This window comes from Camelus dromedarius, chromosome 8, assembly GCF_036321535.1.
Source record: "Camelus dromedarius isolate mCamDro1 chromosome 8, mCamDro1.pat, whole genome shotgun sequence".
In the NCBI taxonomy this organism is placed as follows: Eukaryota; Metazoa; Chordata; class Mammalia; order Artiodactyla; family Camelidae; genus Camelus; species Camelus dromedarius.
In genome coordinates, this window is record NC_087443.1 from 19,212,026 (window position 1) to 19,239,207 (window position 27,182).

The 27,182-nt window shown below is 55.9% G+C and overlaps 1 protein-coding gene across 1 annotated transcript; it reads left to right on the forward strand.

Moving 5' to 3' along the window:
• The first annotated feature begins 424 nt into the window (after positions 1–424).
• On the forward strand, positions 425–27,069 carry OGDHL (oxoglutarate dehydrogenase L). Its single transcript, XM_031460968.2, has 23 exons — positions 425–518; positions 3,919–4,123; positions 5,872–6,042; positions 10,130–10,232; positions 10,669–10,784; positions 10,932–11,086; positions 11,845–11,991; positions 13,305–13,395; positions 15,922–16,101; positions 16,282–16,410; positions 17,171–17,350; positions 17,600–17,752; positions 18,305–18,407; positions 18,965–19,093; positions 20,172–20,322; positions 21,175–21,302; positions 22,207–22,385; positions 23,501–23,572; positions 23,697–23,822; positions 23,929–24,001; positions 25,357–25,520; positions 25,690–25,844; positions 26,320–27,069. The coding sequence occupies exons 2-23, from the start codon at positions 3,920–3,922 to the stop codon at positions 26,441–26,443; spliced, it is 3,033 nt and encodes a 1,010-aa protein (XP_031316828.1). The 5' UTR covers positions 425–518; position 3,919; the 3' UTR covers positions 26,444–27,069.
• Positions 27,070–27,182: the final 113 nt, after the last annotated feature.

The window sequence follows — 27,182 nt, forward strand, 5'->3', positions numbered from 1 at the left end:
ATATCTTGGACAGTGGATGAGTGAAGTGTGTATCAGGTTTTGTGGTAAATACTTAATGTGCGTTATCTCATCTTTTCCTCAAAACAGCCCTAAGACTATGGGACTTTTAATAGCATCCCATTTTACAGACAATAAAACGGAAACTATGCTTCCATACACACAAACGGCAGCTTATTTTCTGGTTCACTCTCCTTAGTGTTCGGACGAGGATACTGGGGTTCAGGGGCTCAGCAGCGTGCCAGGTCTCCCAGACGTTACGTCTCGCGCTGAGGTCTGCGCGATCTTCATGCTTCCGGACCCAGGCGGCCTCGCGCTTGGGCCGTCAGCACCGCGGACAGCGCCAGCGGGGCAGGGCTGGGCGGGGCGTCCACCGGGACGTCACGACGCGCGGAGTCTCCCGGGCGCGCGCCGTGTCACGTGACCCGGGTAATTGGTACCGCGCGCCGCACATCACCTGCACGCCGCCCCCTGACCCGCAGCCTCCGGACCGCGTTGCCGCGCGGACCCCCGCCGGCCCGGTGAGCGCGGCGGCCCCTCGCCTCCAGGTCCCTGTGCCTCTTCCTCTCCCGCTGTCTAGGGGGTGGCCACCCTGCTCCCGTCTCCTGGGTCCTGGGGCGCTGCTGCCCACAGCCCTGAGCCGGGCCCCGGGAAGCGGGAGGAGGTGTGAGCATGACCTTGGCTCCGCCATTGTCTGGCCGCGGCCTCCGCAAAGACCCCCAGCCCTTCGCGTGCATCCAACCCTGCGAGTGCAGTATTTTGTAAAGGAGCGACGCTCTAACGGTGGGGTTTCAGGCATCAGCGTGGGTTCTCATCAGACTACAGACTGTCCACGCTGCCTTTCGCGGCGTGGGGAGGGGCCTGCTGCTCCTCTCGAGCTGTGGAGAGCGGCGCTGGGAATAGGGAGGGTCCAGCATTATATGCCTGCTGGGACACGCAGGCAGCATCGAAGTCTCAGGACCTCATGGTGGGCAGAGCCCTTATAGATGGTTTTAACCACGGGTTCCGTTCACAGATGGGGGAACTAAGGCTCTGAGAGAGGAAAGACTGGCCTGAGGTCGCAGTCAGCCTGGGACCTGCTTCTCCCTTCCCTAGGGAAATGTGGGGGGAGGGGGGGACCCTGAGGTCCCAGCATGGTGCTGTGATGCCCCTCCACCATGAACTTGCCGGCCCCTGCAGCCACTCTGCACACCTCCGGTAGCTTCTTGGAACAGGCCGCATGTACCTTTGTACTTTCCCCGCCTTTGGGCTTTAAGCTCTTTAAGCTCAGGCCCTCCATCTCTACCAAGGAAATAAGCACACCCTGCTCCTACCCTGCTTCCTACCTCAGACTCTGCCGCAGTGGCCTTCTCTTGGGTTCAGTAAACTAGAATTGGGGTTTATTCCTGAGAACCCCCCCACCCCTAATTCCCAGAATGTGGGGCCAGAGTGGGCCTGGAGGAGCGTGAGTCCAGGCTCTGCTTCTGCCCAGCTTCAGGATCTGGGGGAGGATCTGTTAACTGATCTCTACAATGGGCATATTGCAGAGCGGTCCTCACCAGCGCTGATAGGGCCTTGCATGAGGGAATCTTAGTGGCCAGGAATGTCTGCAGTTGTTATGCTTCTAGGGGTGGGGCGTGGGGATGGTACTGACCTTGTCCCCAAGAGCTGCCCAGAGCAACCTGCCTGTTAGTCCGCTGTAGGATGGGCTGGGTAGAGGGTGTGGAGGGTGCCTGACCTGAACTCAGGAATTCCCTTTCACCTGTGTAGGCAGGACCTGGCAGGGCTGACTGGGGCCTTGGCTCCAGCTACTAAGGTTGACTCTGTCCCCAGCCCTCCAGGGCTCCTGAGTCCTCAAGCCCTGCTGGGATTGGGGCAGGGGTGGCTGGCCGGCTGCCTTCCTGTCAGGCCGGGTGAAGTCCACGGCAGTGTCCGGTGGCTGCACAGATCATTCAGGGTTTGTAAAACACAGTGTTCCTACACCAGGCCAGGCTGGACACAGCCCATGGGGGTGGGGAGGGTGCCAGCAGAGAGAGCTGGCTGTAGCCATTGGAAAGAGCACTGTCCTTAAGAGAAGTCTGGGTTTACATCATGACTCTGCAGTGAGGAGGGCACAGGTCCCCAAACCATGCAAAACCCCATCACTCACCAGCTTAGCCTCTCTGTGCCTCAGTTTCCCAATTTGTAAAATGAGGCAAATCCAAGTGCCCACCTCTTGAGATTGTTGAGAAGGTTAGATGAGTTCAGTTGCTGCCCCAGAATCAGTGCTCACTAATTGTCCTCTTATTTTTATTCCTGTGATGTATGGTCTTGGTGTCTGGTTTCCTTCGTCCTAGCATGGGGATGATAGAACTTCCCCACTGGGTTGTTTAGATTCTTCTGATGTCCCAAGCCAGTAGCTCCTGAGCCCTGTGGCCATTGGGCTGGGGGTAACATATTTGCCCAGGCCTCAGGGACAGTCAGAGATAGAGCAGGGGTTGGAACCCTGGCCCTCTGACCCCAGAGCCCAGGCCTTGAGCCCCCACCCAGCACCTGGAGAGGTGCCGCTCCAGGGGGACCAGCTCCTAACAGCCCTCCCTGTAGGGCCTGGCATCACTGGCTGGTGGGGCTGGGCATGCAGCCAAAAGTTTTTGGGTTTGAGCATGTGGGAAGGAAGCGTGGGGCACTCGGCCCTCAGGTTCCAGCCAAACCCACCTCATTCCTCCCTGCAGTGGAATATATATTTGCTTTTGAATTTTCCTTTGTTCAGACTTGCTGCTGATTGCCCTGAGGAGCCCACCCCCTTCCCCTTGCCTCATGTGAGTTTGGAGGGAAAGAGGGCTGAGGCAAGCTAGGAGGGCTGGCCCTGCCCTGCCTTGGGGCCCGACCCCTTGTAGAAGAGAAAGTCCAGCCAGGAGGTTCTGGCGGCTTGGTTAGGCTGGTGGGGGGGTGTGGTAGTGCCCTGTTGGCTGGGCACACCTGGGCCCAGGGGCATTGACTCAGGACCAGGCCCAGGCAGAAAGGCACACTTTCTGGGAGTGAGTTGCACAAGGGGGAGCAGGCCCTTCTGCCTCCATAGCCCCTGGTGGGGTGGGTCTGGACAGATGGGCATTAGTGAGTATTCGGAGGGAGCTGTGTCTGTGTCTGGGCAGTGCTGGTGCAGAGGAGGGGGCTCTGCTCACAGTGTGGGGCAGAGGGCAGGGTGGAGGAGCAGAGGATCTAAGAGGAGGCTCTTCTCTTAGAAAGTCAGTCCTCTGAGCGGGAGAGGAAGGCCCCCCGACCCCGTGTGAAAGCTTGTTATTCAGGCATTTCGTTTGAGAAAGAGCAGGTGACATAGTGGGGTATTCTGTTTCTCTCCAGTGTGAGTGGGCTTCCAGCCTGTACATACCCCCTGAGCTGTTAGCCATCCTGAGTGGTGCTGGTCCTGAGCGTAATCTCTGGTCAGGGTGTGGGTGCGAGAGGGTGGCTGCAGCCACGAGCTCAGCTGGGTATGAGGCCTGCCTCTGGTCAGCCCCTCACCGTTCCCCAGTGCCCTTTCCTTCTCTGAACGTCAGTCCTCTTCAGTGAAGTGGGGCCCATGTCATTGACCTCCTGGCCTAGGAGGGTGCTCGGGGTCAATACTACAGTCAGGGGAAGTCACTGGTCACTTTTGGGCATAGTGACTGGGGACCCACTGGTGCTGTAGGCCTCCCAAGAGAGCACAGCTCAGCCAGTCCCCTTTCTTCTTGCTTTTTCCTGACCGGGCATGGCACACCCAGCCCCTGGAAGACTCCTCTGCCCAAGTTCAGGGTGGTCAGGATGGCTGGCTGATTGTCCCACTCACCTGTATCCCGTCGCTGCTGATCCCAAGGCCAGCTGCCTGGTAGGCCCTACAAATGCCACGTGAGGGGACAAGTGGCTGCCAGAGCCTGCTTCCGTCCTGGTCCTGCGGGTTTATGCCTCTCCCTTATTGCCTGTGTCCAGAATGAGTCAGCTGAGGCTGCTGCCATCCCGGCTTGGAGCACAGACCTCAAGGCTCCTGGCCCCACATGGCGTCCAGAGGCTCAGCTGCTGCAGTAGATCATCTGGGCCACCCGCCACCTTCCCAAGCAGCAAAGTTGGAGGCAGCTCCAGTTACATGGAAGAGATGTACTTCGCCTGGTTGGAAAACCCACAGAGTGTCCACAAGGTCAGCACCACCACCCTGCCCTCTGTGTGGGAGGGGGGCTCCTGGGGCCGGGCTGGGGAAGGGGCGGGGGGAGAAGCAGCTGGCCTGCTGTGCAATCTCCGGCAGGTTTCGTTCCCTCTCAAGTCCTCTGTCGTCTTTGTTGGTGAAAGAGCCTGGTCTGCATATTGAGTGAGGAAAGTCCGTTGCTTTCCTGCTGCTGGACCAGCCAGTGGGTGGTGGTCTGGCTTGAGAAGCCCTGACAATGCCCTGCTCAGCCACACCAGTTCTGAGACCTGCCCTTGCCCCCTTCGTGATGCTGTGCTGTCTCCAGATGGCCCCTTGTTATGTAGTTAGGAGCATAAGTGTTTATGTATGTATTGAGCTAATAGAATAAATAACCGCTGATGGTGGGGAAAAAAAAAAAAGAAAAATCAGGTGCCAGGGTGAAAAGTGAAGCTGCTCTCCCTCCTTCACTTACACTCCTCAGAGGAAAGTAATACATTCACATGATCCAAAAACAAAAAGTATGAATTTCTACAGTGAAAAGACTCCTTCCCAATCCATCCCCTCTCTGCTCAGCTCCCACCTCTCTGTCCCTCATTCTAGTCTTAGTTTCTTCTGTTCATAGAGTTTCTTTAGGCAAACTTATTGCAAACCACATTCTGGATTCCCCTCTTTACAAAAAAATAACATGTAACAGCTACTGCTTTGCCCCAGGCTTTTTTCACTCAGCACCTATCTCCAGGATTTTTCCACATCAGTACCTCAGGAGCCTCGTTCTTTTTCTCAGCTGTGTAGTATTCCACTATCTAGATGGATGCATCACATCCACCCCCAGGGAGGCATCTGCCTCATTTCATTTCAGTCTCTGGCTGTTGTGACTGGTGCTGCAGTGTACATGAATCTTGCATGTGTGCAGCTAACTGGTAGGATAAATTCCCCATGGTGGAATGGTCAGTCAGAGGGCATCTGTGTGTGTCATTTTGATGGGTATTGCCAAGTTGCTTTCCACAGGGCTCATACCACCTATTCCCCCACCAGTCCTGCATGAGAGGGCGCAGAAGAAAGCACGGTTATATGTGTTCTACCGGATCATGGAGATGCTGGTGCATATGCCCATCTGCTTACTGCTTCTGCGCACACAGTAGCAAACTGTATATCCTCCTCTTCTGCTTTGCTCACTTTACAACATATCTTGGCAATTCTTCCACATCTACAATAATAAATGCACCTTATTTTTTTTAAGACTACATAATTTTCCAGAATCTAAATTTACCATCAGTTTCCTATTGATCACTACCACGTAGATTGTTTTTTCCGTTGTCATTTTTATCAACTGCCCCGCAGGGAGCATCCTTCTACATCTAGGCACATTTGTCCAAGTACATATGTAAATTACTGGCAGTGGAATTGCTAGTTCAAAACATATATTCATTGAAAATGTTGAGGGCCTGCCGGCCAAACTGCCCTCCACAAAGGCTGCCTCCAACCCGCAGTGTGTGAGGACATGTTTCTCCCAGGGTTAGAAGCCCCTTGGTCACAATTTATGACCTCCCCCTACTCCCTGCCAAGCTGGGTCCTGGAGAGGTCTGGGATCTAGGTAGGGGGCCTAGGCTGGTTGAGAGGGGTCTACTCAGCAGGCCCCAGGAAGGTCCTGAGAGCTACAGTGGTGGAGGAAAACCACCGCCCCCTGGACCCCCAGCTTGGGCCACCCCCCTACTCCTCCCAGACCCTCACCAGGCTCTTTTCTTGCTTGTTCCCCTGCCCAGTCCTGGGACAGCTTCTTCCGGAAAGCCAGCGAGGAAGCCCCGTATGGCCTGTCTCAGCCCCAGGCCCCTTCTGTCATCCCTGAGAGCAGGCCGGCAGTCTCGAGCTGGACTAAGACCAGCAAGCTGGTGGAGGACCACCTGGCTGTGCAGTCCCTGATCCGGGCCTACCAGGTGAGCGGCTGGACTGGCTTCTCGGGTGTGGCCAGGTGCTGACAGCGGGAAGACCAGCTCAGATCCGGTGTCATCTCAGAGAGCCCGTCTCTGAGTCCTCTGTTGGTGCCTCTGGCCCCTCCTCCTGCTCTTTGTCATATTATCGTTCGTATCACTTACCGTCGCCCTGTAAGTTTTGCACAGACTGATTTGTTTGTGATCTTTCTCACGGAGTGTTGTCTGTCTCCCCACCACTGTGCCCAAGTACCTAGAAGAGTACTTAGTGAACAGTCGGTTTCAGTGAGTGTCAAATGAAAGGTGAGGAGATTGATCCTTGTTAATGTCTATTTTCTCCTCTTGACCAACCATTCCAGGAGGACAGGGACTGGTATACAGCAAGTGCTTAACTATTGTTTGTGGAACCAGTTCAGTAAGCAGCTCTCCCCCTACCAGCTGCTCTGTCCTGGAGACTCAGGTCCCCTTGCTGGGTCTCCAGGCTGGGCCCCTGCTCTGTCAGAGTCCTAATGATGTTCCATATGCTTGATCTTGACTGCGCAGGACTAATGAGAGGGCTGCTCTGGGTGTTCATGCCATAAAAAAGGTAATCACTTGAGATCTGTCTGGGAAACAGTGGCAGAAGCTATTTCCTAAGAGAAACTTGTCTCAGAGACACTCAGAAGGAGGGATGAGGGCATTCTGCGGCCCTTGGCAGAGACTTCATGGGAGAGTGCCTCAAGCCAATGCAGGAACAGGGAGTGGGGTGGGGGAGCTTAGCAAATGGAAACAGTGCTTTGCCTCTGCAGGAGGCCCTGCGTGGGATGGCAGCTACCCTCCCTGTGCTGGGGCGGAAGAGGAAGGGTGGGCAGGACCGGGCTCCCTCCGTGGCCTTGGGACCTGTGGATCGTGGGCCACCTGCGAGCAAACAGCAGTGGTGGTAATTATGTTCTTGGCTGGCTAAATTGACTTTGAAAATGAAGAACAAGGAATATAAAACTATGTGAAATACAAGGTAACATTCCGAGAGCTGCCTGAGGGCCTTAGCTTCTAAGCACCATTCCCAACACATTACTGCGCTTTGTTCTTTCCCGACCCAAGACCCAGCCCTCGAGCCCTTCCAGCAGGGTGGTCTCTGGATTCAGGCGTGTTACTCTGTTCTTGTATGGTAAAAAATCTGCCCAGTGGTGGGCCTGACGGCGGCCACCCCCGCCCCCCGGGGTGGACGGGGTGGACTACAGCCCCTCTCAGGCCCGCTGGAGGCTGAGCCCTGGGTTGGATCATCTGCACACCATACTGATAAAAAAAAAAAAAAACCCATGTTGTTTCTTACGGATGTTTTCAAGCATATAAAAGAAGAGTTGTGTTGGGAACCCCACCCCCATCAGTACAGGGCCAGTCTTGATTCATCTGTCACCCACCTCTGGCTCCAGGCACAGTCCACTTGTTGTTTTGAAGCATCATATTTCATTCATTGAACGTCTCAGCACACATTTCCAGAGATAAAGGCGCCTTAAAAGTATACAAATATCCCACGTTAGCATTATTGCACCTGCAAATGGCAGTCATCCTTATTGTCATCAAGGACCCGGTTGGTATTCATGTTGGCCTGTTTGTCTTAGGATTTCTTTTTACTGCTTGTTTGAATCGGGATCTAAGTAAAGCCACAGGTTGTGATAAGTTGACATGGCTTTTAAGTCTCCTGTACACCACTCCATGGGTTCTTCTTGATTTCTTTTTGTGTTCCTTGCCGTGTGCGTGCGTGTGTGTGTGTGTGTGTGTGTGTGTGTGTGTAAGAAACCAGGTTGTTTGTCCTATAGACTTTTCTTGAGTCTGGATTTTGCTGACTGTGTCCCCAAGGTGTCCCTTCGTCTGTCCCTGTGTCCCATGTCATTTCTGTAAATTGGTAGTTAGATCCAGATGCTTGATCCAATAAGGACTTGATTTTCTTGTTGTTGTACAATCAGTTTCCTGGTGGTGATGGGCACTTCAGGGGATAATTATTTCCTGGACACATTAAATCACTGAATGGTAAAAATGGTGATATTCTAATTCTGTCTTTCTTTGTTTATTACCTGAAATACTTCCTATCAGGAGAAACTTCCCTTCGTCAGCTCTGTGTATCCTGAGGTACAAATTGTATAGGAAAGGCAGGATCAAGGCTTGATTTTTCTTTTATTGACGGGTTTTCAAAATAAAGACATGGTTCCCCAGCATCCTCCAAAGATGGCCGATAAAGGTTTTTCTTAGTTGGTATGAATGCATGCATTTAAACATCTTTGATGAGTTTCAGTCTGTTACAGGTGTTATCCTTATTGTTGCTCAAAATGTGTCCCGATTGGCAGCCCCAGTGGTGTTTGAGCACCCCTTTGCTCTCTGGTAGGACAGGATGCTTTGAGCTCATCTTGTACATTTCTGACCAGCCAGTTCTCCAGGGAGCGGGGAAGTGTTCACTGCTCTTGGTTTGGTCATGATTTCTTGGCTCTTCCAGTGGTTAGAGCCAGGAAATACATATCTTTTAAAAAAAAAAAAGATACCATACTCTATGGGTTTATGCTGATGCTTCTATGTATGTCAAATGCAGGACTTAGGGTTTGTCCCTGACCTCATCAGTCTTTTTTTTTTTTTTTTTCAAGTTCAAGTTTTCTTTTTTTTTTTAACATTTTTTTTTAATTGAGTTATAGACATTTTACAATGTTGTGTCAAATTCCAGTGTAGAGCACAATTTTTCAGTTATACATGAACATACATATATTCATTGTCACATTTTTTTACCGTGAGCTACCACAAGATCTTGTATATATTTCCCTGTGCTATACAGTATAATCTTGTTTATCTATTCTGCATATGCCTGTCAGTATCTACAAATTTTGAAATCTCAGTCTGTCCCTTCTCACCCCCCACTCCCTTGGCAACCACAAGTTTGTATTCTATGTCTGTGAGTCTGTTTCTGTTTTGTATTTATGTTCATTTTTTCTTGTTTTTTAGATTCCATATATGAGTGATCTCATATGGTGTTTTTCTTTCTCTTTCTGGCTTACTTCACTTAGAACGACATTCTCCAGGGACATCCATGGTGACCTCATCAGTCTTACACCATCTCCTTTTAAATATTCTAAAAATAGAGGTTCCCAAAGGCAACAATACAATGACTTCTTTGATTTTCCCACAATCCCCACACAACAGTCTTAGAATACAATTCTGATATTACCACCGCTGATTAGTAATAGAGATGAATTTATGATCTTTTTATTCCTGCAGTTCTGTTTGTCTTTGGGGACTATTCTGTTAGTCAGTTGGAACAGTTCCTCTCTGTGTAGTCATGCCAGCAGATGGATGCATTAATTCATTTGTTTTGTCTTACTTTCAATTTTTAATACTTAGTTTTGTTTTATAGTGATATAAAATATTACTAAGATCCGAAAGTCGAATCTTCAAGGCAAGGTATATTCTTAAAAGTCTAGCGTCTAGCCCTGCCCTTCTACCCTATTTCGTCCTTTCCCCATAGATAATAATTTTCTTACTTTATGGCTTTCTTATTTTATTATTTATTCTTCTAAAGCATATATTCATTTGGATTTATGCAAATATGTATGAATATATGCAAATATAGATGTTTACCTTTCTCTTCCCTTTCTTAGATAATGGGCAATTTACCACACATACTTTTCTATCATTTGCTTTTTTTTGCTTTAAACTATTTTGTGGAGACAACCTCATAGCAGCAGTTAGGGATTTTCTTCATTCCTTTTAGCAGCTCGGTAGTATTCCCTGTGTGGATTTCCCAAACCCATATGCCAGTCTCCTGCTGATGGACATTTGGGAAGTTTCTAGAATTTTCTGATTACTAATAGTACCGTAGTAACTACTTTTGTGTGTGCATTCTGTCCTATTTTTGAAAGCTGCATGTTGTACTTTTAAACAGAATTGTGCTCCTGCCACCTCAGTGGCTACAGTGGGGTTCAGGGGCAACTTCAGGGCCTGGATGCTGGAGACAGGTGGAAACTTGAAACTGCTTTCAAGGGAATTGGGGACCAGTGCCCAGAATCTCCCTCTTGGTGAGGGTCTGTCCAGCTGTGTCCCAGCCCTACCCTGAGCTTTTCCCCTTCTCCAGATCCGGGGCCACCATGTGGCTCAGCTGGACCCCCTGGGCATTCTGGATGCAGACCTGGACTCCTTTGTGCCCTCAGACTTAATCACAACCATCGATAAATTGGGTGAGAGTCGGTACCCTTTCCCATTGCCCTGGCAACCCCAGAGCCAGTGTGTGCCTGTGTCCAGTGAGGGGCTCTGAGCCTGCAGTGCCTCCGAGTCCTGGGGTTCAGCAAGCTGCCTGGGAGGCTTTCTTCTGGCCCTTGCCCATCTACTGCATGGTGTCTCTTCAAGAGATGTCTTCCTGTTTTCCCTGCTGGTGCACCACGGTCAGTAAGCAGGAGATACCTGTCCCGGCCCACCCTTGTGGCGGCAAGCTTGGCTCTGACTCTGGTGCCCTGTGCCCTGCAGGCAGAGGACCCTTGGGCTTTAGGCTGGACCTGGCAGGAGGGTGCTGGGGGCACTGTGGGGAGGTCAGGGGATAACTGCTGGGCCCCACCTGGGCCTGAGCTCCCGCTCTCCTCTCTACTGCCCGGGGCTCTGCTGGGTGCACCTCTCCAGCCTTTTACGACCTGCGGGAGGCTGACCTGGATAAGGAATTCCAGCTGCCCACAACTACCTTTATTGGGGGCTCCGAACACACCCTTTCTCTGCGCGAGATCATTCGGCGCCTGGAGGTGAGTGCAGGCAGGTGTGTCGGGCACACCTGAGGCAGCTCTCTGCGAGCGTTAGAGGGGAGGGGGGGCTCTGCCTGCTTTGCCCCAGATACCAAGGCAGCCAGTCCTCTTCCTGACTCCTAGTGAAGTGTCCCCCTGTCCCCCCAGAGCACATACTGCCAGCATATCGGTCTGGAGTTCATGTTCATCAATGACGTGGAGCAGTGCCAGTGGATCCGACAGAAGTTCGAGACCCCTGGCGTGATGCAGTTCTCCAGCGAGGAGAAGCGGACCCTGCTGGCGCGGCTGGTGCGCTCCATGAGGTCAGGCCCTCAGCACCACCCCGGGAAGCCCAAGTGGCTAGCGGGTGCCGCTCCAGGGTGGTACGAGATGTCCCAGGCTCTGGCTAAGACACTGGGAGGGTGCTTGGTAAGGGAAGGCAGGGCTGGATGGGGCTCCAGGAGAACATGTCCCCGAGTGATGGTGGAAGTGGCAGAAAGTGGCCATGGGAATGTTTGGGCAGAGCGATGTCCCCGCGTGGAGTGAGTGTAGCAGCGGCTGCCTGCAGGTGGGCGCTGCTGGGCACTGCTGGGCTCTGCCCACGGACTTTGCCGAAGCTGCGTCTGCCCAGGACCACAGGGGCCTGGAGGAGCACCTGGCCTAGCTGCTGGGTGCAGAGTGGGTCCCTGAGCAGTGACGTGTGGGCTGGAATTTGAGCTGAGCCATGCTGAGGTCTTTGGGGCATCGTGAGAGAGCCCCAGTACATATGTGGGTGGGAGGGCAGCGGGCTGGGAGCAGCGGAATGGCTAGTTGCAGCAGTTTGACTGGAAGGGGGAGAGAGGGTGGTAGCTAGGAATGGGTGCAGGTGGCGGTCTCTGGTTAATCTGGGAGGACCCTTGGCCTCCTCCTCCCGACCTGTGCTCCTTGCTGGTGGGGGCATCGTGGTGTCGGTGCCAGGTCCTGGTCTGTGTAGAGGGAAGTGACTCTGCAGCTTCCCCTGTCCTGGCATCCTGCCCCGAGCCCTCCAGAGCTGCCCCTGTGAGCCCTAGCCTCTCCACCCGTCCCCTTCCCTCCCAAGCAGGTTCGAAGACTTTCTGGCCCGGAAGTGGTCCTCGGAGAAGCGGTTTGGCCTGGAGGGCTGTGAGGTCATGATTCCTGCCCTCAAGACCATCATCGACAAGTCCAGTGAGATGGGGATTGAGAATGTCATCCTGGGAATGCCACACAGGTGGGCCCCTTCCCCCATCCCTGCCTTAGCCTTGTGCTTTCTCTCCAGGCCCAGCAAGCTGAGGTGGATTAGGGGCCATCTGGGGTAGGGGGGGATGAAAATCAAAGCAAGGGTGTTGGTGGGTAGAGGCAAAGAAGTCCAGAAAGTTCTCAGAGTCCCTGGGTCCTGGCTTGCTCATCACAGAAAGAGCCAAGCCCCTGGCAGCATCCAGATGCAGTGTGAGGATGTCCCCATCCTGTGGGGCTTTGCCTCCTAGACTCTGTGCTCTGAGGGGCCCAGAAATGTCCGGGGTCTGGTCAGAGGGTCAGGCAGAGCTGGCACTGAGGTCTGAGGGCATGGGCACACGTGGCTTGGGTAGAACTGTGGGAGGGGATGGTGTGGGCAGCTCTGGGACTGGTGCTTGGCAGGCCGTCAGCCTGAGGACAGCTCTGAGAGCCCAGGGCTGCTCTAGGCCAGGCCTCCATAGTGGTGGAGGGGCCTCTGAGGCTGGAGGGCCTTGCCCCAAGGGGCCGTTGTCACACAGCTCCTGTGGCTCCCCCCAGCCCCGTCCCCACAGAGCAGGAGAGAGGCCCACGGGAAGAAGGCTGTCCTTCTGTCCCAGGGCCATGAGGGGCTGAGGTCAGGCCAGGGTGTGTGTACAGGCCTAGGGCTGGCATCTACTGGCAGGCTATGGAGGGCGAGTTCGGAGTCATGCCCTGTGCCCTCATCAGGCTGGAGTCCACCCCAAAATAGATTGCCTCCTGATGGGAAGGACGTTCGGCTGGGCTGGACAATCCCTGGTCCCCAGCTGCTTTCCTCCCCCACCCTCCCTTCAGACCAGATCCTCTGGACAGGTCCTCTGGTGGCTCCTGATCTTCGGGGCAGTCCAGGCCCCTCCTCCCCATCCTGCTTCATGGCGCCGCTGGGCTGGGGTGGGGAGCCATGTGTGAGCAGCTGTGATGTATTAGCAGATTGGGGTCAAGGTGCTGGGTTGGGCTCAGCTTTTGGGTCAGGGATTGGGGGAGTGGATATGCTGCCCTGAGGCTGGGGGGCTCCCTGCTCACCAGGGCTTACTGAGTCTGAGACAGGCAGGGACATCTGCCTGCCCCGGGGGAGCTGGCTGGCTGGGACCGCTCACATGCCTTATAAGATGGAGACAGGATGAGAGGGCTCCTGGGGCTCTACCTGGGAGGGGCGGTCCCCCCCCTCAGTCCCCCTGCTGGTCCTGATAGGTCCCAGGTGGGCAGGGAGCATGGTTATGCTAGGGCCTGTTGGGGGGTGGGGGTGGGGGGCGGCCTCTGAGCCAAGTGAGAGCCCCGCCCCTCTGGCTCCAGGGGCAGGCTGAACGTGCTGGCCAACGTCATCCGCAAGGACCTGGAGCAGATCTTCTGCCAGTTTGACCCCAAACTGGAGGCAGCGGACGAGGTGGGTGCCAAGCCAAGGCTCCAGAGCCCCTGGGGAACTGGTTATTTGGGAGGTAGACTGGGGGAGGGGCTGGGCTGGGACCTTGCAGGCTCAGAGAGACCTTGAGATGGACAGACATGCAGAGGAGTGGGAGAGAGGCTGGGGTGCCTGCGTGAGGCCCCTGAGGCATTTTGGAGCAAGTGCTATGGTCTCTGATACCTGAGAGAGCCCTGGGAAAATCTGGGCCAACCTCCCTGTCTCCAGCTAGGGAAACTGAGGCCCAGAGAGGTGCAGGAAGTGCCCAAGTTACTTGCTTCAGCTCCTGGGGCCGTACCTCTGTGCCCAGAGTCCTGTCCACCAGCCCAGAAGGGCTGCCTCACTCACTTGTTTGCCTTGGGCAATCAGGTTGGTTTCCTGTGCCCACTGATAAGCAGAGGAGACATTCTTCTAACCACGCCCCCTTCCTGCACACATACATGTCACGTGTGCCTCACACCCCAGGCCTCTGCCCACGCAGGGCCCTCAGCCCAGGAAGCCTTCCTCTCTCCTCTGCTCTCTGCCTTGCTCACTCTTGCCTGTCTCCCCTTTTGGTGGCTTACAAGGTCCTCCAGGCAACGAATCTGTCACTCCCTCCTCTATGCCTCCTTTGCTCGCCGAACCACCTCTGCTCTGGCCTTCTCTGTTGTGTGTGTGTGTGTGTTCCCCTTCAGGCTGCTAGCAGTGTGAGGTCAGGGGCCTCATCCCTGAAGCCCCGGCACCCATCACAGGTACATGGTTTGTAAAAATGAATCACATTAAGCGACTGCTCTAGCGTCATCCAGCACATTCAGCCAGAGCAGGACTAGAATCCACATCTGCTGGCTCCCAACCCAGAATCTTTCCACCATTCATGTTCATTTTGCTCAAGTACCTTCATCTCTGTGAGCCTCAGTGTGCCTTTCTATAAAATGGGGATAAAAATCTCCTGCCCTCCGAATGGTTGTACAGAATCAGAGATGACGTGTATGTAAACCATAAAACCTGGCCAAAGGATACTTTTAAAATTTTTACTTTTTTTTTAATTGAAAGAAAAATAAGAGCATCATTTGAAAAAGATAATACAATGAGAGTAGGTTTCCCCCATGAGACCTCTTTCCTGCTCCTCAGAGGCTCCACTGTGGTGTTTTTTTTTCTTATTCACTGCAGGCACTGGGGATTGAACCCAGGACCTTGTGCATGCTAAGCATGCGCTTTACCACTGAGCTATTACCCTCCCCCACAACCGTGGTCAGTTTTTGTGTTGTGTGTCCTTCCAGAAATGTTCCACGTACTACAAACGCATGGATTTGTCCAGAACAGCCTTATTTGGAAAAGACCAGAGGAACAGCTTGCGATGCTGCCGGGCACCTTGCTGGTTTCACTTAATGAGCTATCAGTGTTCTGTAGCAGCATGTGGAGCTCTCCGAGCTCCAGGTCCCCCTCTGGCTTCTGCTGTCTCCTGTTGATGGGCATTAGGTGGTGGAATGAGTGTCTTTGCACACGTGTGTGAGTGCATTTTTAGAGGGTATCTGAGAAACGCAGTGGCTGGAGCTGAGAGGGCAGGACTGAATTACTCTCTCAAGAGCTTGCAGACATCAGTGAGCCCACCCACCTGTGGGCGAGGGTCCCAGCCCCCTAGCTTCCCTTACTCTGTCGAACCTTTCTGCCTTTGCCAATGCGATTGGTCCAAAAGTGACTGCATCTGAACATATTTCTTTGTGACGAATTTGAGTATCTTTTCCCTTGTTTTTAAGCCATGTAATCTTTTTCTGTAAATTCCTCTTACTGGCTTTTGCTCCTTTTTCTATGGGGATTTTGGGCTTTATCTTACTGATTTGTTAAAGTGCTTTATATATTGAAGGAGTTAGCCCTTTGGCTGTATTTGTCTGATAAATATGTTTCTCAGCTTTATTTTTTTCCCTCAAATACTGTGCGTGGATCTGCTTCCCCTGTGACAAATTTATAAGGTTTTAACTGTCTTATCCTTTATGGCCTCTGGGGTTTGTACATTGCTTAGAAAGGCTTTCCTGACTCCAAGATTGGAAAATATGTCATGTTTTCCCCAATACGATGGCTTTGTCTGCTGTGTGTACATTTTTAGCTACTTCAGGATAAGGAGTTAGGTAGAGGTCCTCCTCCAGTGTTTGCCCAGAGGCCTGACCAGCGGCCTCAACACCGATTGGGAGCCGCCCTTCATTTCTCTGCTTTCCCTGAGGCTGGCCGGCCCCTCCCCCTCTCTGCCGTCTTGGATGTGGAGAGGATGATGCGGAGGGGCTCTGATAAGGGTCCAGCCTTCCAGCCAAGGCCCAGGGGAACCCACCTGCCTTTCTCAGGCCAGCCTGGAGGGCAAGGAGGGCAGTGTGCTGGGATGGGGGCAGGGGGTGGGGGGGATGCTGGTGTGAGTCAGGGACAACACAGCCCTCCCAAGGAGCAGAATCCAGGGGATGTCCCAGCCCCGCTGTGGGCCTGCGTGTCTGGGATGGGAATGGGGGTGGGGGCAGGTCCATAACGGCCCACCTCAACCTTCAGGGCTCTGGAGATGTCAAATATCACCTCGGCATGTACCACGAGAGAATCAACCGAGTCACAAACAGGAACATCACTCTGTCGCTCGTGGCCAACCCCTCCCACCTGGAAGCCGTGGACCCCGTGGTACAGGGGAAAACGAAGGCAGAGCAGTTCTACCGTGGGGACGCCCAGGGCAGGAAGGTGAGTGTGCCTGGGTCCTGGGGGAGGGGTTCTGAGGGGTGGGCCCTGAATCTCCAAGGTACAGGGGGCGAGGCGGGGTTCCGAGGGGGCAGACCCTGAATCTCTGTGGTACAGGGGGCGGGGCCAGGCTGTACAGGCTGGGGCAGTGGGGCTCCTCCTGGCTGCTGTTCTGCCCCACAGGTCATGTCCATCCTGGTCCACGGAGACGCCGCCTTCGCCGGCCAAGGGGTGGTCTATGAGACCTTCCACCTGAGTGACCTGCCCTCTTACACCACCAACGGCACTGTGCACGTGGTCGTCAACAACCAGGTGAGTGCTGGGCCATCAGTGTTGTCCATCCTTGAGATCCAGGCAGCACTTTGAGGGGAAGAGCGAGATGGCTCTGATCCCACTGCTCTGCCACTTCCCAGGGGGACTTCAGGCAGGATGCTGGATCTCCCAGCCTCGGTTTCCCGGTCTGAAATCGGGAGGAGTATACATCTGTGTGTATGCTGTAGATGATACAGCTGTAAGGACAGAGGAAGATGGCTGTGAGCAGCGCCTAGCACAGAGGCTGGACATGTAACTAAATGCTGCCTTTGGCTCCATGTGACCCAGTCAGTCTTAGACCACAACTCTTACAACCTATGCTTTTAAGGCAGCTGTGGTTAATGCCAGCCCTTCATCTAAACCTATAAAGCCCTGGGTTAACTGCTTTATTCTCATTGCATCATTTAATCTTCACAGAATAAGCCCGTGAGTTAGTGAGCCCTTTTAATAGGAAACCAAGGCTTTGGGAATTTAAATACCTGGCCCGGATTGTACAGTTAGTAACTGGCGGGGCTGGGCTTCACCCCGGCTCGCTCTCCTCACTCCCACTGTATAGAAATGATTGCAGGAGGAAGAGCAGGCACGACTCCCATGGTGTTAACTACCATCCCTGTGGGACCTGCTGCTGTGTCTAATTTGGGGGCTGCCCACTGTTACCCTGTCCTGTCCTGGGCACACCTGATGGGCCTGGAGGCAAAGAGTCCCTGGCCCCGTGGCCCTCTGGTCACCCATCCAGCTCTCAGTGCCTCCTGCTCCGCAGATTGGCTTCACCACAGACCCCCGGATGGCCCGCTCCTCCCCGTACCCCACCGACGTGGCCCGTGTGGTCAACGCACCCATCTTCCACGTGAACGCGGACGACCCAGAGGCCGTGATATATGTGTGCAGCGTGGCGGCTGAGTGGAGGAACACCTTTAATAAAGATGTCGTGGTGGACCTGGTAGGTCTGGGGGTGCTGGATGCTCTGGGTCTGTAGCATCTTTGGCAGTTGGGGCTGGATGGCAGGTTTAGTACTGCTGAGGGCAGTCTGCAGAGGCTTGGGGGCGAGGCGTTTGGTGATGGGTGGTAGTTGGGGCTTTGGAGGCTTTGAAGGGTGTGGCCTGCCAGATGTGCCCAGTTGTGCAGTGACTGCAACAGCCACACCACCTGGGCACAAGGACCAAGTCCCCTTCCGCCGCTGCCCCTGCAGGTCTGTTACCGCCGGCGCGGCCACAATGAGATGGATGAGCCCATGTTCACGCAGCCACTCATGTACAAGCAGATCCACAGACAGGTACCCGTGCTGAAGAAGTATGCCGACAAACTCATAGCCGAGGGCACGGTCACCCTGCAGGAATTCGAGGTGGGCCTCATCAGGGTGTGGGATCAGCCTTGCTGGAGCCAAGACCCTGGGGTGGCTGCTGATGTTACTGGCCCTGTGCTGGGCACTGGAGATTTAAAGAAGCAGCCAGTATGGTCCTTGTCCCCAGGAGCCTCCAGTTATCAAGGTGGCCAGGGGACCAAGAACATTTACAGCCTGGTGAAATGCAGCAGATGCTGCGATGCCATGGAAGCCCAGCCTCAGGCAGGAGTCCCAGAAGGCTTCCTGTAGGAGGTGGCCCTGAGCTGGGTTTGTCCCCACAGTTATCTGCAGATGTGTTGGTCCTCTCACCTTCAGGGAGCTCTGAGAGCAAGGACTATGAGTCTTTCCTAGGTTCCCCCAAGTACCTTGCTGAGTGGAATCCCCTTGAACTCTGAGACTTTGCCTTCTGGCCATAAGGCCCCTGTAGGCCAGTGGGCAGAGAGTTCCTCTAGAATGTGGTGAGAGGGACCAGGGGTTATGAGTCAGGGTTGACCCAGCTTTTGGCTACCCCAGGAATCACTGCCTCAATCCATGCCTTCACCCTGATTTCAGGAAGAAATCGCCAAATATGACCGGATCTGTGAGGAGGCATATGGCAGGTCCAAGGATAAAAAGATCTTGCATATTAAGCACTGGCTGGACTCCCCCTGGCCTGGTGAGTGAGCAGCATGCGGCTGAGAGGGATTTGCCCGGGCCTTGGGCAGTGGCACTGGGGCCAGGACTGCAATGGCCCCCTTGTGCAGGCTGTCGCTTTCTGGCCCAGAGGCCGTGGGCTCTGTCCCTGAGCCCTCTGAGGCTGTGTGGGGCTGATTCCTGCAGGTGGGGTGGGCCCAGGAAGCAGGGGATGGCATCGCCCTCAGAGTACATGTGACCAGCTGTCCCCTGGAAAGGGAGGGCTGAGCCAGGGAGCGTGGACAGCCAGGTGGAGAGAGCCCTGGAGGAGGGGTGCTCAGCGGGCCTCTCTGGGGTGGAGCTAGATGGCTGTGACCCTGGGCCCAGGGCAGAGCCTTGCAGGTTCCCACCGGAGGATGTTCAGTAGGTGTCAGAGCTTGAGCTGTGACTGTGAGCTGTCCCAGGTCCCCAGGATGGGTGCAGAGTTTGAGTGCCGTTGGTGTTAAGGAAGTGGCTGGCCCCGAGTCCTGGGGAGACAGGCTGACCCTGGGGTCTGAGGCCCCACTGCCCCCAAAAGTCACAGAGTCTCTGCCCTCTCAGGCTTCTTCAATGTGGACGGGGAGCCCAAGAGCATGACATGCCCAGCCACGGGGGTTCCTGAGGACGTGCTGACCCACATTGGCGAAGTGGCCAGCTCCGTGCCCCTGGAGGACTTTAAGATCCACACAGGTGAGGTCGACGGGTGGGCTCCGGTGTGGGTTGCTGGTCCAGACCTGATACCTTGTCCCAAGGGAGATGGCGTCAGGCGTCCGGGGGCCTGGCCTGCATCCCCCTTAGTCCTGGGTGCGTCAGCTGAGCTCTCAGAGCTGTCTTTGTGCCCTGTGAGGTGCCTGTGATCCCAGCTCCTCTCAGGGCAAATATATGTGGATGCCACGTTCCCAGCTGGGTGCCGGTGACCAGGCGTATGTGGGACACCTTGTATTTTCCCCAGGTCTTTGCCAGGGGCCTCCCTGGATCACGCAGCAGGAGAGCAGGGAAGCAAGGGCTTCCCATGGAGGGGGCGGTTGGGTCCAGAATGTCAGAGGGCAGGAGTGCTGGGCTTGGATGGATGACAGAGGGCCACCCTGGGCTGTGGGCTCATTAGCTGCACCTCTTGGCCAGGGCCATTGTGGCCTCTGCTCAGGCAGCCTGGAGGGCCCCTGTGGTGGTTGTGGGGCACCTGTGCACCCTTGACCAGCCTGTGGGAGTTCCAAGAGGATTCCTCCACATGTGCCTGGAGGCCCAAGTGTCTTGGGGCACTGGCTGTGTGTACATCACAGTGGGTCTGTGGGTGTAGGGCCAACAGGAGCCCAGCCTGAGCCGGGTGCCTGGGCTTAAACCCAAGTACCTTTATAGCTGTTTGATCGTGAGTCAGTGACCTCCCTCTTCTGAGCCTCAGCCTTCTCATCTGGAGGGTGGGTACCCCCTCCAAGTTGGCACCTCTCCTGTGGGGTTGCGAGAAATGTAACCAACAGTGCATGCGGCCGGTTGTGCACATGGCAGATGCTCCCCTAGAGGCACCTGCTCCTTCCTGCAGGGAGGGAGGCTGGTGGGAGTGTGGGCTCTGGCCAGCCCTTCTTCTCGGCTAGAGGGGGAGTGCTGGAGGAAGGGGGCCTGGCGCTGGGCCTCCTGTGTCCTGCAGCGCCCTGCTCTGTGGGAGGGGTATACATTGAGTCTGTATACACCTGGCTTAGGTCTTGGGGCCATGGCTGTCCCAGGCAGGTGGCTAGGCCCCTGCGCCCCTCAGGCCAGCCCTTCCCTACCTCAGGCCTCTCTCGCATCCTGCGGGGCCGTGCAGACATGACCAGGATGCGGACCGTGGACTGGGCGCTGGCAGAGTACATGGCCTTCGGCTCCCTGCTCAAGGAGGGTATCCATGTGCGGCTCAGCGGGCAGGACGTGGAGAGGGGCACGTTCAGGTGAGGGCTGTGGGGCTTTCTCTCTGTCCCCACCAGGCAAGCACGGAGAGCTGACAGCTTGGCCCAAGCTGTTGGTTGATGTCAAGCCTTGTGGTCATCTATGGTCCTCAAGATCTTTTTCTTTCCTTTGGTGAACTACTGTCAAGCCAGCTCCCTGCTACCATCTTGCTTGCTTGCCGTTGAATTTTGAGTCCAGACTTTACACTTGTCACTTATCCTTGTCACATTTCCTCTGTTTTGGATCCTGACTGGGTCACTGCTATGTTAGTGAGTCATGAAGTATGGCTTCCAGGATTCAATGGGCCATATTTCCCCTGTCCCAGTCACTCATCACTGCTGGCCCTGCTCCAGCCAGGGCACAGGGGTCCTCCTCCCTGCACCCTGAGCTGCATGTCAGTCCTCATGAGGCTTGAGGTTCACCAGGGGGCCCCCCTTAGTCGCATTTCCTCCCTTCTGGGAGGAGGAGGCAAGCTGGTAAAGGGACTAGCAGGTTGGGCAGGGGAAATGCCCCTGGGGTGTGGCCTCCTAGGGACTCAGACTCTACCTAGCATCCTGGAGGTCGGCAGGGCAGATCTCATCGGGTCCTTTCTGTAGGTGAGAAGCTAAGACTCTCATGTCTGTGCTCCAAGACCCCCAGGGCATAGTGTGAGGGTACCAGTGGGAGGGGAGAATGCCTGGGGGAAGAACCAGATCACTCTGGCTTTCTTGGTGTCACCATCTGGTGGGACTCTGCCAGGTGTCCTGGCACAGTGATGGAGGCTTGCCTGCCTCCTGCTGCCCGGCCCGCCTACTCTATGTGAGCAAGTGTCAGCCCACCGGCCTCTCCTCCCTTCCCGGTCTGTCTCTTTCCAGTCACCGGCACCATGTTCTCCATGACCAGGAAGTGGACCGGAGGACGTGTGTCCCGATGAACCACCTCTGGCCTGACCAGGCCCCTTACACTGTGTGCAACAGCTCTCTCTCGGAGTATGGAGTCCTGGGTGGGTCAGAACTCTGTCTGCCGGTCAGGGGACCGGAGAGGGCCTTGCACCTCTGGGTGACCTGTCTTTCTTGTTTTGACCACAGACTGGGTCTGGGGCTGGGAGGGGCCGAAGAGGCTCAGAGGCCCCTGGGTGGACCTGGGTCCTGGGATGGCCCTGAGGGACAGGTTGGGCTGCTCCCACTTGAGGCCACAAGGGAGATGAGGTCCTATCTCACTTAGTCCCTCAGAGAGCCCAGTTGGGGGCACTCTTGCCTGTGGGGGCTCTGGATACCAGAGCCTGTCCCTGGGCACCAGTGGGCCCAGACAGAAAACCCCGTAGAGCCCACTGTGGGATGCTGCCACTGACTGGCCCTGAGCCTGGCTGGCCACCTCCATGTTCCTGACCCCTATATCGCCCTCGCCCTGCTCCCACACCCAGCAGCACTGTCTCGAGGGCCCCTCTCTAGGCTCCCCTGACTGGCCCCTGTACCCTCCTGGCTGGACCTTTAGCTGGCCCGCTTCCTCCCTCTGCCTCTTCCCAGACTGGCCACCCCTTCTGGGGCGTTGCCTCTGGGGCTGTCCCTTCCCCTTCCTCTTAGCAGCCCTGCATATATTTTGGGGGCTCCTTGGCAGATGGTCCCTGCTACCTCCCCAGAGTATCTTTGGACTTGGCTCCTGGTCTAGATAAGGCTGAAGTTAGCCATGCGTGAGGTTGGGGTGGAAGGTAGCATCTCTGGGCGTGTTGCCAGCTGCCAGGAAAGGAGATCCTGGCCTTGGAGCCCTAAGGGTCCCCAGGTTCTTCTGGCCAGCTGGGCAGGACGGGCGGAGTGGGGAGGGTGTATGAGGAAGGGCTGGGTCTGACTGGAGCCACCGCCACTTGGTGCCAGCGTGTGGCCACTTCTAGCTCAGTATCTTCTGTTTAGGCTTTGAGCTGGGCTATGCCATGGCCAGCCCCAACGCCCTGGTCCTCTGGGAGGCTCAGTTTGGTGACTTCCACAACACGGCCCAGTGCATCATCGACCAGTTCATCAGCACGGGTCAGGCCAAGTGGGTGCGGCACAACGGCATCGTGCTGCTGCTGCCCCACGGCATGGAGGGCATGGTGAGGCCTGCAGTGGTGACGGGAGCCGCGGTGGTGACGCGGGCCACGGTGGTGATGGGGGCTGGGTGGGCTCTGGCCAGCCTGGGAGGGGCTGGGTGGACCCTTGGTGGCTTGCAGGGTTGGGGGTGGGGTTTGCCCCTTCCACATGGGTCCTCAGGGTGGGGCCTGCATGTGTCTGTGTGACCACTGGTGAAGGTGACAACACTATTGTTCCAGCAGCAGATGTAACTGACGTGTCTGAGTGTGGCTTTGTGCTAGGCTCTGTTTACATCTCTCTCTGTGTAGTAACTCTTCCAACCCTTACGATAACTTAAGGAGGTCGATCCTGTTCCTACTTTCCAGAGGAGGAACCTGAGGCACAGAGAGGTGGAGTAGCTTGCCCAAGGTCACACAGCTCGGAACTGGGATTTGAACCTATGTTGCATGGTTGCCTGTCCTCTGGTTGCCTCCTTGGAGACTGGCCTGTGCAGCCACACGTGGGGAGAAGGGGGGATGTGCAGGCCAGTGGGGGAGAGAAGGGAGGAGCAGCCCATCATGAGATGCCGCCCTGGTGGGTGCGCCGCCGACCAGGTGGGGGATGGGAGGGACCGTGGCGGCTGCAGGGGCTGCATGGAGCGAGGTGGGCCTGGCCGCTGCTCGGCTGCCATGGATGTCCCTGCGGGCCTGCTCAGCTTGGTCCGAGCATCCGGTCAGGGACTGATCACTGTTGCTCAGAGCCAGGTCTCGCTGTGCTGAGCACTTTACATGCCGCCTATCATCCTGTGTGGGGTCCTGTGTAGAACTGTGTCTGGCACAGCAGACGCTCAGTGAATGGCCACTGCTGTATGTTAGAATGTTCTAGAGAAAGAGCGTCTTAACTTGGCCTTTTTGCTTCTTCCTTCTACCCTACATGTTCACACATGTGCCGGCTCCGGCCGGGTCTTCCTCTGAGGATACCCTCCCTACTCTTGTCCCACGTTCCTGGTTCTTTCCTGTGGTTCAGACTCCACAGTGAGGGCATCTCCTCCAAGAAGCCCTCCAGACTCTCCCCTGAGTCCTGAGTCCCTGTCCTGTGTAACAGGTCTCCAATCCCCCCAGACACTGGCCTGCCTGGGCCATCTGGCATTTGCTTTCAGGGCCCAGAGCACTCCTCAGCGAGGCCCGAGAGGTTCCTGCAGATGAGCAATGATGACTCGGACGCCTACCCCGTGAGTGCTGCCTGCCCGCCCGCCCACCCTCCCCCAGGACCGGGCCACACGCTGCTCTGCCCAGCAAGGCCAGGGCGTGGGTGCCACTGGTGGGCCTTCTCCCAGCCACACCCTGTCCCTCCAGGCGTTCACCCAGGACTTCGAGGTGAGACAGCTCTACGACTGCAACTGGATCGTGGTTAACTGCTCCACACCGGCCAGCTACTTCCACGTGCTGCGTCGCCAGATCCTCCTGCCCTTCCGCAAGCCGGTGAGCCGCCTGCCCTGGCCGTCACTGTAACAGCGCAGGGGCCAAGGGCAGGGAGCCCCGGCCAGGCGCGGCAGGCAGCTGCCAGCTGGGCATGTTTCCCTTCCAGCTGATCATCTTTACACCCAAATCTCTGCTGAGACACCCAGAGGCCAAGTCCAGCTTTGACCAAATGGTATCTGGTAAGTGCCTGGCCATGTTAGGGGGGCCTGGTGATGGGGAGGTCTGGCGGCCCATGGTGTGACCTCTGCTCCTGGGACTCTTCCATCCTCGTCTGTCTGTGGCTCTGTTGGCCCTGCAGCAGCTCCTGGCATGGTCCCCACCAGCAAGTGGGTTGGGAGGTTGGTGCAGCGGCCAGGTCGCTGGGCCTGCTTGGGTCACTTGGGCTAAGCACCAGGGCCAGAGGAGTGCACCGGGCCCCCGCCAGGCCTCCCAGCAGGGCCAGCCTGGCTGCACCGGAAGAGCTTTGCGGCAGGAGGCTGGTGGAGGTCTGCCGGGTTCAGGGGACGCTGAGTATCCGTCATTCATCCATTGTCTTCACCTGTGAGCCAAACAGACATCACTGGCCCTGGCAACCCAGCACCCTCTCCAATAGCTCTCAGCCTCATTGATCTGGGAGTCGGAGGTCAGATAAACACTGGAAGGACCAGGTCTTGGAATTAAATGTGACCCAGTGGAGGGTCAGGAAGGGGCAGGTGTGGCGCCTTGAGGCTTGGCAGAGTAGAGCTGTCTGGGAAAACGGTTCTGGGTAGTAGTGGGAGGGGCAGGGGCTGGCCGGGCGGACCTCAGTAGCATAGTCAGGGGCTCATCTTCACCTGTGTGTGTGGGCATCCCCTCAGGTGTGGCAGGTGGCTGAGCCAGCAGTTCAGAGCTGTGGCGTTGGGGCTGGACCACCTGGGCTGAGCACCTGGTGCTGGTGCAGCCTGGTAGCCAGTTATCCTCGTTGCCTCGGGGTCCTCACCTGGGATGCAGGGACCCTATGGTGGCTTCCTCAGAGGTTTTTGTAATGTGTGTAGTCTGGTGCCTAGAGCATAGCATGAGCTCAGGAAGGAAAGGGAGTGGAATGTGGAGATGGGGGCTTGGGTTTGGGGCTGAGGGAGGAAGGAATGTGCAGGGTTTGCCTTCCAGCTTGCTGGTTGGGCGGATTGAGTGTGCCCAGGAGATGAGCAGGCCTGGGAGCAGGTTTGGGACAGACAGTGATGCTATCTGATGGGGAGCTGACATCACCTTCTCTGTCCCCTCCAGGGCCTCTCCCTGTCATTTCCCCTCATTCTACCCATCACCCTAGACCTTGATGCTCCCAGGACCCAGGCTACAGCTGCTGTCTCCACCCCTCGCCTGTGACATCTCAGGGTGTCCTCTGTCCCCTGCTCTGTTGTTTGGTTCAAGATGTTCCTATTGAAGCTGCAGATCTAAGTCTGGGGCTTGTCTCAGCGGCCAGGGAGAGCCTGGAGGTGCCAGGGACAGGGGCCTGATTGCCCAGCTGCCCTGGCCCCTCTGGGAGCCGATGCCCCTGCCATGCCCTGCTGTCCCCCAGGCACCAGCTTCCAGCGGGTGATTCCTGAGGATGGGGCAGCGGCGCAGGCTCCTGAGCAGGTGCGGCGGCTCATCTTCTGCACGGGAAAGGTGTACTACGACCTGGTGAAGGAGCGGAGCGGCCAGGGCTTGGACGAGCAGGTGGCCATCACGCGCCTGGAGCAGGTACGCTCGAGCCCCGCACCCGGTCAGAGTGACGGGCGAGGCCACATCGCCAGCCGCCCGGCTCTGGGCAGTGCGCCCGGGCTGGGGCCGGTGAGAGCAGCTGTGGCTGTTTTCTGGGGGGCCTGACCCCTTCCCTGGCTGTGCTCTCCTTTCTCCCTGCCTGCCCCAGATCTCCCCATTCCCCTTCGACCTGATCAAGCGAGAGGCAGAGAAGTACCCGGGCGCGGAGCTGGTGTGGTGCCAGGAGGAGCACAAGAACATGGGCTACTATGACTACATCAGCCCGCGCTTCATGACCATCCTGGGCCGGGCACGGCCCATATGGTACAGAGCTGGGTGCCGGGGGGACCTGCCACCTACCCTGGCATCTGCCCGAGGGGCTTTGTGGGCTTGAGACCCCATTCTGGCCCTGCCCTCCCCATTTGCTGTGTGACCCAGAACTGACCACTGCCCTTCTCTGGGCTGCCTTGGAAACCGAGGAGTCAGACCCCATAGTCCCCGCTAGCGCTGTGATCGTCGGGGACAGAATGGCTTCCCCATCAGGGATCCTCTTCAATTCCACCTCACAGAGAGTAAACCTTTGTGTTCGTTCTGCAGCCGGAACTGAACTAGAAAACCTCCTGCATGTCTCAGATCTCCTGCCTTTGATCTTAGGCCGGTGACTTAGCCCCTTGGAACCTCGGGCTCTTCATTTCTGCATCAGGATGATCAGGATTAGGCCCCACACCATCCTGGGGTAGCAGTGAGGCCAGGCCCAGACCCCCCCACCCCACCCCTTAGCTTACCTCTTCTCCCCCAGGTATGTTGGCCGAGACCCAGCGGCGGCACCAGCCACAGGAAACAGGAATACTCACCTGGTGTCTCTGAAGAAGTTTCTAGATACTGCCTTCAATCTCCAGGCCTTTGAGGGGAAGACATTTTAGAGCCTGCTTGGGTCTTGCCGTGGGGTTGGTTGAGGACGCTGGGGACACTGGGGGCTGGCTGGTTCTCCTGCCCAAAAGAGGGGCTGTCAGGGGCCCCAGGATAAAACATACCCATGTGGTGATCAAGGCCAAAGAGTAGATATTGCCAACCAGGGTATCATGCCATCTTGTCCTTTGTTTCAGAACCTTTTAGGGCGGAGAAGGCCAGAGGGGTCTGACAAATGGGCTGTAGTTCTGGGCTGTTTCCCCAGCTGCCCTGGTCTCTCTGGAGTTTTTGTGTGACTTCTCCGTCTGTGTCTTTCATGTCTCTGCAGACAGCCAGCTACCCGGGGGCCTGTATCTTCAGTCTCTCTCTCCCATCCTGGCAGATAGGGCTGTACACCTTGTCCTCATGTATCTGTAGATTCAAGAAATGTTCTCTTTTGTGCTCTTAGAAATAGAGATTTTTTTTTTTTAGCAATAACAACCAGGTGAAGCAAAATCATGCCAGGTGATTTATACGTGCTCTGTTTTATGGGGCGTGTCACAATGAGATATGTCAGCTTCTGTGTGAAATACAGCTGCAGCTCACGTGTACCAAAGTAGAGAACCGAATAACAGAGAAATTAAAAAATGCACAAGAGAGATTTCCTGTTGTCATTTCATGTTGTAAAGTTGGGATAAGAGGCAGATGGCTGAGAGAGGTTAGGTAATGGGGAGAAAGGAGAACTAAACATGTAGGGAATAAAACATTTGCCTC

Bases quoted from the DNA above. Each gene is read 5' to 3' on its own strand.
- OGDHL (XM_031460968.2), top strand. From the start codon at position 3,920: ATGAGTCAGCTGAGGCTGCTGCCATCCCGGCTTGGAGCACAGACCTCA. The intron at 4,124-5,871 runs GTCAGCACCACC...TCCCCTGCCCAG, and splicing joins ACCCACAGAGTGTCCACAAG to TCCTGGGACAGCTTCTTCCG. The intron at 16,102-16,281 runs GTGAGTGTGCCT...TCTGCCCCACAG, and splicing joins GGGACGCCCAGGGCAGGAAG to GTCATGTCCATCCTGGTCCA.